Genomic DNA, 12083 nt, shown 5'->3' on the forward strand with positions numbered 1-12083 from the left:
ATACTTTTCTTCTCTTAATTTCTTTGAAATACATATGACTAAGGCAAAAATAACAATGTTTATAGATGTGATATATATGACAACAAAGCACAAAGGACTTGGGGAGGTGGTAAGTGGAACTTTACTATTGCAAGGCTCTTTTATTTTACATGAAGTATTATAATTTTAACTCTAAGGCTGTGATAAGTTAAGAATGTATATCATAATTCTCAAAAACACTGTAAAGCAATAATGCAAAAAGATACAGTTAAAGCCAACAGAGGAATTAAGATGAAATACAAAAACATTAATTAACCCAAAAGAAAGCAGGAAGTGAAGAACAAAGGAACACAAAACTAAATGGGACAAATCGAAAACAAATAGCAAAATGATAGACAAACTCAACTATCTGTTGTCTATAAGAGAAGCACATTAAATTAAAAAACACAGGTTGAAAGTAAAAAGATAGATAAAGATATACCAGTAAACAGTAAGCTAGGAAGGCTGCAGTGGCTATACTAATATCGGATGAATTAGACTTCAAGATAAGGAGTATTATCAGCGATAAAGACATTTCATAATGATAAAATGGTCAATTCATCAGGAAGACACAAGAACCATAAATGTTTATATGCCCAATAACAGAGCTTCAAAAATGCAAAAGAAAAGCTGACAAAACTAAAGGAAGTGGCAAATTCACAACGATAGTTTAAGGTTTACACTCCTATCTCAATAATTAATAGTAACACTACACAAAAAACAATCAATACAATATAGAAGATCTGAAGAAAACTATTAACCACCTTAATCACGTTGACATTGATGGACACAATGCTCAATAACTCCAGAATACATATTCTTGTCTAGTGCTCACAGAACATTTACCAAGATAGACTATATTCTGGGCACAGTAAGTCTCAAAAAAACTTTAAAGTATCAAAATTTCAGAGTTTGTTTTCTAACCATGGCAGAAATAAACTGGTAATTTCCAATAAGACTAGTCATAAAAAAGATAGAAGATGCAAATGATCAATGTTTGTGTTTCATTTTATCTATTCCTATGTAAGAAATCACTGCAAACTTCAGTGGCTTAAAATAACAACCATTTTATTGCTCACAATTTTGTGAGTCAGGAATTTGTGTAGGACTCACTGAGAACAGCTCATGTCTGCTCCATGTGTTGTCAACTGGTCTCACTCATGTAGTTGCATTCAGCAAGTGCCTGATTTAGGATACACAGTCTGAGATGAATTTCTTCACATGTCCGAAACCAAGATGCTGACTGTTGGTTCCATGTGGCCTCTCTTTCCATGTGGTCTTTCATACTCCAAGGGCTCTTTCTTCACGTGGCTACTGTCTCCAGCAGGATAGGCTGGTCTTCTTTTTGTAGCTGCTCAGAGTACTGAAACATGAAAAGAAAAAAAAAAGAAAAAGGAAGAAAAAGCTGTGTCTTTGAGGATACAGTCCCTGGGGTGGAATTCTAGCCCATGTATTTTGGTTTTCTCTATATTATTATCTGAGATGTTTTTGTTTTTATGCTTTCATGCCACATTTCTTTTTTATTCTCGTTAACTGTGATACAGGATAGTCTATTTATGATGAGGTCTCTTCAACTGTTTGGCTGCGTGAAGTTTGTTCTTTAATAGATTGCACAGGAAGCGTTCATGGAAATAATACTCCTTAAATGACAGTTTGCAACTTTAAAAACAACATAATTCATCAACTTTAAAAACAATATAATTCATCACCATATTAAGTTGCTCTGTAGCACAAAGCAATTGTAAGAACATCTTTTTCTTAGGACATGTTTTCTTACAGATTGAAATCTAGAAAAGTCTTTTGCATGCTTTATGTTTTCATATTTGTTATGCTTTTTTTTGAGACATGGTCTTGCTATGTTGCCCAGGATGGAATTGAACTTTTGAACTTTTGAGCTCAGCGATCTTCCTGCCTCAGCCTCTGGAGTAGCTGGGACTACAGGTGCCTGCCACGGCAACCTTCCCTCCTTCCTGCTTGTTTATGCTATTGGATGTGATCTAGTTGATTTTTTTTTTATCTCTTCTCTCCAACACATTTTCTGTCAGAATTGCAGCATGGGAAAGAAAAAGCGTAGATAGGGCACATTAAGTTATTCCCATTGTTTCCTACTGTTCCTTAGACCTGTTTGAGAACTTCAAGGAAAATCAGAAAGCTCTTCCTCATTTTCGGGAGAACATAAACTTTTAGCCATGTAAAATCATTTCTGGGCTGCTTTTGGTGAATTTACACCTCAAGCCAATGGGAGAAAAGTAGTCAGACTAAGCCTCTAGACAAGAAAGTAATGATTATGTATGTCATTTTGTGTGTGGTCTCCTGGACTACGCATAATTTATGTTAGCCCTGCCTGTAGAGTTAGAGCACAAGCTTGAGTGAGGACTCAAGAACTAATGACAGAGCAGCAGAAAGAACTTTTCTTGCAAGTCCTTAAGTACTGCATATTGTTTATGAAGACAACATAGAATCAACTATTTGTAGCATTTTAAGGAATCCATGTACAAAATTTTTTTTTTAGAGGTTCTCATTCTGTCGCCCAGGCTGGAGTGCAGTAGCGTGATCACAGCTCACTGCAGCCTTGACCTCCCTGGGCACAGGTGATCCTCCCACCTCATCCTCCCGAGTAGCTGGGACTAGAGGCATGCATCATCACCCCAGCTTATTTTTTTATTTTTTATTTTTGTAGGGACGGGGTTTCATCATGTTGACTAGGCTGGTTTCGAACTCCTGAGCTCAAACTTTCCGCCTGCCTCGGCCCTCCAAAGTGCTGGGATTACAGGCATGAGCCACCGCGCCCGGCCTCAAACTCTTACTAGACCCTTTAATTTCCTCTCCGATACTCCGATTCTACTCAAATTATTCACCTACACGGAGGAAACTCAGTGATTCCTGGGGGAGCCTATGCTATATTTGTGCATCCTCATTTGTGGACAAAATTCTTTCTTGCTGTGACTTGAAAGCAGCCTCTCTTTACCTTTCACTTATTAGTCCTAGTTCTGTTCTCTGCTGCTAGGAAAAAGGGTCTGTCTGATCCTTCTTTCACGGATCAGCCCTCCAAATATTGGAGAAGCACACTGCGTTTCCATGGACCTGCAGTCCTTTTCCGGGGTCATCTTCCCTAGAACCCCTCAACTGTCTCTCAATTCACACGGTTTAACCATCTTACCTTTGACCAATATTTCATTTGTTTGTCTCAATGTCCCTCATGAAAGTTGACCCAGACGGGTCCGCAGAACTTTTGCTGAGAAGGCAAAAGAAATACTCGCCCAAATTGTGAAGAAGGCAGTCGAACCAATTAAACCTAAAGCTAAAACTGTAATAGAAAAGAACTTTCAAGCTCGCAATGAAAAGGCTATGCATGGATTTATCTCATCACAGCCACTAGCCACGCCTCCACTCGTGCAGTGCGCCTGCGAGCCGAGCAGGAACCAATGGCCCATCGTAGTGAATTTCTCGGGTAAAGTGACATTCTACGCTTTTGAATGCTCCCTTCACCCAGCCGCCGACCCCTCGCTCCAATTTCCATTTTAAATGAAAGTCTCCCACTTTCTAGCTGAGACAGACAAAAATAAAACTCGAGCAAAACCAATCGGAGAGAGGCAGTTCACTGTCACTTCCTGGGTCACTTCCAGAAGTCACTTCCGGGGTCGAGGCGAGGCCAACAATACGCCTGCTGCCGCAGGAGGAGCTACGAGCTGGGCCGCGGGCTGTCTGAATGCGTAAACCAGGTTTTGCGCCTGCTCATATAAAGCTCTCCTAACCCGTCTTCCGGTGGGAATTTCTTCACGTGGTCCAGAGTCGGAGACTGAGTTTAGCTTTACTGAGGAGCACTAAATTTAGGCGGGTAAGTGCCGCAGATATCGCCCGTGGTTCCTGCGTTTAAATGGAACGGGAAGGGGTGTGTCAGGATTCATCCATGTTCTCCTGATATTTCCTCCTAATACCTGAAACCCTTGGGGTCTGAAAACTAGAGAAGGGGATAGAGAAGCTTTGGTTGCCGTGGCAACTGCAGGTCACCAATTTGGGTTTTTGAGGATTTGGGAAGGGAGGATTTGTGTAACTACTCCTGAAAATACATGATGGGTCGGATTCAAATTCAGTTGTTACTTATAATTCATACTTCTAGCCACATACTTTGATTTTAGAGGGTTTACTCTGGGTGTAATGCAGAGAAGCAAAATCTGAGCCAGGGTAATTATTTAGAAAGCTAACGCAGTAATCTAGGCACTGTTTGAAGGGGTCTTGAACTAGGATAGTGCTGTAGGATTGCAGAGGGGAAATAGGGGAAATTTGGGAGGTAGTATCAGGGGCACTAATACTCGATTTCATATGGGGAATGAGGAAGGGGCCCTGAGCATCTTTAGGAGTAAGTCCAAACTCAGCTTGGCTTATGATGATTTTTCTAGGTTCGTTTCTCACCTTCCGCACCCCATCCTCCACACACACCCCGAATTCTAGTCATGCCAAGTAGTTTGGTGTTCTGTCTTCTAGAATATTGTCCTCACATTTTTTTGTGATGTTAGGCAGGTTCCATCATTTCACTAAGCCCTTCAGTTTTTTCAACCTTTACATGGAAGAAAGTAATAGTACCCACCTCAGGATTGCTGTGGGGATTAAATTAGATAATTTATACTTCTGGTGCATAGTAAGGGCCTAATAAATATTAGCTGCTACTACTGTTCTTACTGTACTTCTCATATTGTTTTGTTATACGTTTTGCCGTTTCTTCGTCTAGACTTGAGATTTTTTAAATTAGAGGGGCAGTATCTTATTTATCTTTACATGGACTTGAAACATTAGTGGTTCGGTCTTTAATAGATCATTCATTTTGGCTGTTGCTGACATAGTTAAATTCATTTTTTACTTTAAAAGAGCTGACAGGTATAATGCATTTTGCTGATCAAATTATATTTATTAGATAAAAAGATAGCTGTTTTTCTGTACAACTCAGAAGACTGTGGATTAAGATGTACAGAAAGTAACTGATATCTCAGCTTGTAATAGGTATGAGTGATTTCAGTGAAGAATTAAAAGGGCCTGTGACAGATGATGAAGAAGTGGAAACATCTGTGCTCAGTGGTGCAGGAATGCATTTTCCTTGGCTTCAAACATACGTAGAAACTGTGGGTAAGTAAAATAATAACATTGAGCCATTTTAACTTTAATGTAAGGAGATGGTAAGATTCAATATGGATACAAAATGAATAACCAGGCTGGTTCAATTTTCAAGAGGAATATATGGAGTGTTTTTTGGCTAAAAGCCAAAAAAAAATCTTTTTTCTTTTAGAATTATTTGCCCTTGGATTAATAATAGATAGTCTGTATGATGCTAGATACACATTTTTTCCAGTAATACTTACTGAGCACTTTTATCTCTGGCATTGATTAAATATGGGGGAGTCATAGATGAAGATATGGTCTCTGCCATTGAGGAAAACATGCCTAGGAAGTGTTCAAGAAGTTGCTGTTGAATTGCATTGAAATTATTTCAAATAGAATTGATCATGTAATAGATTTTTTTTTTTGAGACAGAGTCTTGTTCTGTTGCCCACGCTGGAGTGCAGTGGCTAGATCTTGGCTTACTGCAACCTCTGCCTCCCAGGTTCAAGCGATTCTACTCAGCCTCCCGAGTAGCTAAGATTACAGGTACCTGCCACCACGCCTGGCTAGTTTTCGTATTTTTAGTAGAGACAGGGTTTCACCATGTTGGGCAGGCTGTTCTTGAACTCTTGACCTCAAGTGACCTGCCCTCCTCAGCCTCCCAAAGTGGTGGGATTACAGGCGTGAGCCACTGTACCCAGCCTAGATAAAAGAGCATTTTCCCCCATTTTTATCTAATGTAAATGCAAGCATGTTTTTCTATGGGATAAAATTTCCCCCATTTTTATCTAATATAAATGCAAGTATGTTTTTCTATGGGATAAATTCCCTATAAGAATATATTTAATATAAGTATAAATAAAAGAAGCTATTATCTGTATGCTGGCATATTGAGTGGTATAGTCCTGGGATTACATTTGAACCAGCATTTTACTTACTGCCCTTAAATATGTGTTTTTTTGCCCAGCCTTTTCTCCCCTTGACAGAGATTCCTTGGCTCCTAAAATTTCGCTTCCATTTTTTTCTTTTGATCTAAGTATCATCTCATTTAATGATCTCAGTAAATTCTCAATAAATTTTTGTGCTAGGCAGTTTAGGTAGGAGGAAACTGAATCTTGAAGACATTAAACTCTTAAGTGGTATCGGGAGTCAAATCCAGGTTTGTCTGATCTCAAAGCTTACACTTTTAACCACTGAACTATATTTTTTAAAATGAGACAATATATGTAAAGTACCTAGCATAGTATCTCATGCATAGTGAGTGTTGAAAAATAATAGTGCCTTTCCTCTCCTCATTTTATTTTTGCTAGATTAATGCACATGGCTTAAGGCAGATTTGAATGAATGATACTTCAGAGGTAGTGCTACCGTATCCCTGGTAGGGAACTAGTAATTTAAATTTCCTATAGTTAAGTCATACTTGGGTATGTTTCTGTTACCAGTGTTCTATAGAAAGTCTGAGTCAGTCTGCAAGCAGACAGGTTTAAGACCAAAGGCCAAAATTTACATGCTTAGGAATATTTTATATGTCATGGATAGCTTGTTAAACCCAAAATACTTTTGGTCTGCAATGAGAAAATACTTGCAATTAATATTGACATTGTGCTGGTAGTTAACCATAATAGGAAAACAAAATTGCCTAACAATTACTGTATTTATTTTTTATGCTGGTAGATATCTTTTGGCATTTTGAAGGGCATGCCCAGCAACCCCCTTAGAATAAAAACTTTGAAGACGGGGCCAGTCTGGATTGAAGCTGTGTGATGAGTACCTGCAATAGTGCTTGGCACACAGTGGTGCCCAAAAAATATTTGTTGACAGATTGATAAGTTTCCAGATTCTTTGAGTAGCATATTAGAAGTTAGGTTGATGACACTAGTTCTTTATTGTACATCTCTATTCCATGTAAAAATGTGTTTTCCTTGACAATTTTTTTTTACTTAAAGTCATCAGGATCAAGTAAGACTATCCTTTGCTCATTAAAGAATGAAATGAGAGGGAACTTTTCTTGAGGTAACTAGGCTAGGTTGGAAGACAAAAGTATTTTCCCAGCATTTAGGTATAGTTATCTAAAGTCGATTTATAATCTCAGTTGTGAAAGCTTGAGTGATAGAAGGGAGCTTAGCCTGAGAACAGTTCTCTCCTTTAGGTAAAGGATGTTTTAAGGACGAGGTGTTTTGTCAGTTTCGTAGGCTAGCTGGCTGGTATTGCCACTGATGCTGAGCAGCTTTGGTGTAGATCTTATAAAATGCAGCTTCTGATTCAGAGAGCTGGGCATAGTACTCTGTAGTTGTAATGAGATTCCAGGTGATACTTCTGCTGCATGCCAGGACCACATTGAGTAGCAAGGGCAGGTCCCCAGGTGATTTGTATGTACATTGAAAAGTCTGAGAACACTGGTCTAGCACAGTAGTCTTCAAACTTTTCACTTTTGTATTCCCTACTTTTTTCTGAAAAATTGAGTACTACCTTGCACAGTTTTAAGGAATCATCTGAAAAAATTTTATTGTATGTTTAATATTTGCAAGAGATATAATTTCCAGCACATTGGTATTTTTAAATGAATATATATTACTTTATATGTGATGGAGTCCAAGTAGCATAGGAATGGCATAGGGTTTTAATATCTTGCATTATCCATTTAAAAAAAGTTATGAAAAAGCTTTTAATAGATGGAAATTTTATGTTCCTTTTTGTTGTACTTCTTGCAATAAAAGTATGTATCAACATTTATACTTTTTTTGTTTATATCCTGTAAGTTTTAAGAATTAAAACTTTTTCTAGGTTGAGACATTGCTATCATTATAGTTGTACACAGCTGATCAATATAACATATGTATTAAAAGTGTTGTTGGCCAGGTGTGGTGGCTCATGCTCATAATCCCAGCACTTTGGGAGGCCAAAAGGAAGGATCACTTGAACCCAGGAGGTCAAGGCTACAGTGAGCTATGATTGTGCTAGTGCGGTACAGCCTGAGTGACAGAGCAAGACTCTTTTTTTTTTTTTTCAATAAAGTTATCTAAAACTTTTCCCCAATGTTTTATGTATTTGTGGGTGACTTTTATGTATTTCTAGAATGAGAAAACATTTAGCATTGATTCTGCTATATTTTTTTAATTGACATAAATTCTGAGAAACCTTAGTCACATAAGTAAGTAGATGGCAGTGAATGGAGTTTAATTATAGCCATGTATCAGGTCCTTGAATTTTTTCTAAATTATTGATGAAAAATTGCATAATGATTTATTGTAAAAAATTACGTTGTTCTGCAGCTTTGATGAGCAAAGAATTGGGAATCGCCTAATTTGCAAAAGGAGATGTTAGAGTTATTTACTTTTTCAACACCTGTATTTTCACCTTCAGATAGTATGTAATGATTTTGATTGTGAAGCTTTGACTATGTAGGCACAGCTGTCTAGGAGATTAACTTGTGGAAAGAGTATGTAAGGAAATCAAATATCTGCAAGTTAATTGTTTTAAAAATATCTTTGTAAAGTACCTGTTGGTCTTTGTGTACTTACTGGGGTACAATTACCCAGCTGGACTAGAGGGGTCTCATAGTTATGTGGGAAGATAAGAAGATGTAGCAATGTAACTAGTCATTCATATAATAGCGCTGTATCTAAGCCTAAATGTTCTTAACATTGGGATTGCCAATACTTTAGAGATATAAATGCTAATTTTTGCAACTGTTTTAATCTCATTTGTGTATAATATCTTTGAGTTACTAGGAATTTGGTCCTTAAAAAATAAAAGCCCACTTGGAGTTTGCAGAACATGGGTAGGTAATAAAGACCATGTTTGCCTAGAATGACCCTGGTATTTTACCCATTCTAAATACCTGGGACTATGCTTTTGGGGGCCTGTTTGAGAGATTCTCCCCAAATTATTTAGTACAAGGATGAAAGGATGATTGAATCAGATTTAAAGGATCTGGTGACTCTAGTAGCCCCAAAACATCAAATTAGATATGTTTTTATCTGCTAAAAATAATATAATGTAGAAGGGTTTGTTTCAAGTGAAGCTGGCTTTGATACTGGGAATGGGCTGGGTCAAGTAGTGCCTACTGTTCACTTGTTAAAACTTCTTATGAGAAGTAAGTTTTTTGAATAGTTGAACTGGAGCCACTGTGATAAAAACTGTCGTCTTTTTCATTTTTATAGCCATTGGAGGGAAAAGGAAGAAGGATTTTGCTCAGACAACAAGTGCTTGTTTAAGTTTTATCCAAGAAGCTCTGCTGAAGCACCAATGGCAGCAAGCTGCAGAATACATGTACAGTTATTTTCAGACCTTGGAAGATTCAGATAGCTACAAAAGGCAGGCTGCACCTGAGGTAAATAAAGTTTGAGTTTGCTGGAAGAAATGATACATTCCCAGAAGTTTATGCCTCCAGCTTCTACAGTAGCTTTTACAGAATCTCAGTGATTTTGCTAAAAGCTAATAAAACTACTTTTGAGTGGAGAGTTTGTATTGGGACCTTTTTTGCACACTTCTTTTTACCTCTTATTTTAAAGGAGACTAAAATGTTCATTCCAATAATTCTTCGTTTTCCCCCCTCTTTATGGATATTTCCCATCATCATGTAAAAATTTTGTTATTCTATCTTTTTTTTTTTTTTTTTTTTTGAGACGGAGTCTTGGTCTGTCGCCAGGCTGGAGTGAAGTAGCGCGATCTCAGCTCACTGCAGTCTCCACCTCCTGGGTTCAAGTGATTCCCCTGCCTCAGCCTCCCGAGTAGCTCGGACTACAGGCACACACCACCACGCCCGGCTAACTTTTTGTGTTTTAGCAGAGACGGGGTTTCACCATGTTGGCCAGGATGGTCTCAATCTCTTGACCTCGTGATCCGCCTGCCTCGGCCTCCCAAAGTGCTGGGATTATAGGTGTGAGTCACCACGCCCAGCCTATTCTATCTTAAAATCATCTCTTGACCCAAACTTCCCCCATAGACTATGCTTCATTGTTTTACTCTCTTTCAGCAAAACTTGAAAGAGTTGTTCTCTTTTTCCAACTAGAGTGATCCTTTTTTTTTTAGTTTTATCTAGACGTTGTTAATACACCATCACCCACTTAAATTGAACAATTCAATGTATTTTCATACATTTACAGAGTTGTGCAACCAACCATTACCACACTCTAAATTTAGAACCTTTTTTTCCTCCCATGAAACCAAAACCCTGTACCCACTTGCAGTCTTTCCCCATTCCTCCTCACAGCTGCCAGACACTGGCAGCCACTAATCTATTACTTTCTTTTTCGTTTGAAACAGAGTCTTGCTCTGTCGCCCAGGCTGGAGTGCAGTGGCATGATCTCTGCTCACTGCAACCTCCAGCTCCTGTGTTCAAGTGATTCTTGTACCTCAGCCTCTTGGGTGGCTGGGATTACAGGCATGCACCACCACACCTAGCTAGTTTTTTGTATTTTTAGTGGAGACAGGGTTTCACTCTGTTGGCCAGGCAGGTCTTGAACTCCTGGCCTCAAGTGATCTGTCCATCTCGGCCTCCCCAAAGTGCTGGTATTGCAAGCGTGAGCCGCTATGCCCAGCCTAATCTATTTTCTATTCTGGACATTTCATATAAGTGGTTTTGTACAATATGTGGCCTTTTGTAAATGGTTTCTTTCACTTGGCATAATGTTTTCATGGTTTATCCATGTTGTAGCATGTATAAGTACTTCATTACTTTTATTGCCAAATAATCTGTCATATGGAAATAGCATGTTTTATTTGTCCATTTATCAGTTGTTAGACACTTAGGTTGTTTTTGCTTTTCGGTTATTGGAAATAATGCTTCTGCGAACATTTGTGTACAGGTTTTTGTGTGGACTTTTTTTAAAATTTCTCCTGGGTCTACACCTGGGAGTGGAATTGCTGGTCATATGGTAACACTATGTTTAGCCTCTTGAGGAACTGCCAGACTGTTTTCCAAAGTGGCCATACCATTTATATTCTCACCAGCAATATCTGAGGCTTCTAATTTCTCCAATCCTTGCCAATATTTTGTTGTTGTCCTGTCTTACTGATAATAGTCATCCTTGTGGTTGTGAAGTGGCATCATCCTGGTTATGATTTGCATTTCTCTAATGACTAATGATTCAGAGTGAGCTTTTTAAAACATACCAGATCATGTCACTCCTCTGCTGAAAACACTGTAATAGCTTTCCATTTCATTCAGTAAAAGCCAAAGTCATAATTGCCTGTAAATTCCTATGTGATCTGCTCACTCCCTTTCCTTGTTTGACCTCTCTGACTTCATCTCCTGAAACAGGTGGAGCATTCCGAATTCAAAAATGTGAAAACCAGAATGCTTCAAAGCTTTTTGAGTACTGACATGAGATAGTGACACCTTTGCTTTCTGATGGTTCAATGTATACAAATTTTGTTTCATGCACAAAATTTTAAGAATATTGTATAAAATTACCTTCAGGCTATGTGTATAGGTATATATGAAACATAAGTGAATTTCATGTTTAGCCTTTAGTCCTATCCCAAGTCTCATTCTGTATATACAAATGTTTAAAAAGCCAAAAAAATTTCAAATCTGAAACATTTCTGGTTCCAACGATTTCAGATAAGGGATACTCAACCTGTACTCTCCTGCTTGTTTTTTCTTTTCCATCCTCACTGGTCTCCTTGTTCTTACTTGAATGGGCCAGGCATATTCCTGACTGATTGCCTTTGCCTTAACCCGTTCTTGGAAAGCTATTTCTCCAGCTATCACTATAGCTACCCTCCTTCAAGGCCCCTTTTCAATGAGGCCTACCTTGACTATTTAAAATTGCAATTGCCTTACTCCACCTGCAACCTGTACTTTCTGAATGGCACTCCTGATCTCCTTATCCTGCTCCATTCTTTTCCCCAACACTTGACAATTTAATTTTATTTCTTGGTTATTGTTTGTCTCTCTACATAGAATGTAAATTTCACAGGGCAGGATTAAAACAGTGCCTGGCATATACTGCTAAATTTCTTCA

At 38.3% G+C, this 12083-nt stretch overlaps 2 protein-coding genes across 5 annotated transcripts in view; one reads left to right on the forward strand and one right to left on the reverse strand.

The window, feature by feature from the left end:
- MIA3 (MIA SH3 domain ER export factor 3) overlaps positions 1-3402 on the reverse strand; it is a 75627-nt gene extending 72225 nt beyond the window's left edge. Inside the window, exons 1-2 of the mRNA XM_054519979.2 lie at positions 3179-3402; positions 1132-1381 (exon numbers count right to left, since the gene is read on the reverse strand). Coding sequence (XP_054375954.1) covers position 1132 — 1 coding nt within the window. The 5' untranslated portion in view covers positions 1133-1381; positions 3179-3402. The remainder of the gene's footprint in view (positions 1-1131; positions 1382-3178) is intronic.
- A 323-nt stretch (positions 3403-3725) lies between these two features.
- Positions 3726-12083, forward strand: part of TAF1A (TATA-box binding protein associated factor, RNA polymerase I subunit A) — a 31788-nt gene continuing 23430 nt past the window's right edge. Inside the window, exons 1-3 of one of the 4 annotated variants that reach the window (XM_054520003.2) lie at positions 3726-3856; positions 5007-5139; positions 9276-9445. In XM_054520003.2, the coding sequence (XP_054375978.1) occupies positions 5019-5139; positions 9276-9445 (291 nt within the window). In that variant the 5' untranslated portion in view covers positions 3726-3856; positions 5007-5018. Of the gene's footprint in view, positions 3857-5006; positions 5140-9274; positions 9446-12083 lie in introns of those variants that run through there. The other 3 variants (XM_024239470.3, XM_054520010.2, XM_054520007.2) reach the window with 3 other exon arrangements.

This window comes from Pongo abelii, chromosome 1 (assembly GCF_028885655.2).
Source record: "Pongo abelii isolate AG06213 chromosome 1, NHGRI_mPonAbe1-v2.0_pri, whole genome shotgun sequence".
Classification (NCBI taxonomy): Eukaryota; Metazoa; Chordata; class Mammalia; order Primates; family Hominidae; genus Pongo; species Pongo abelii.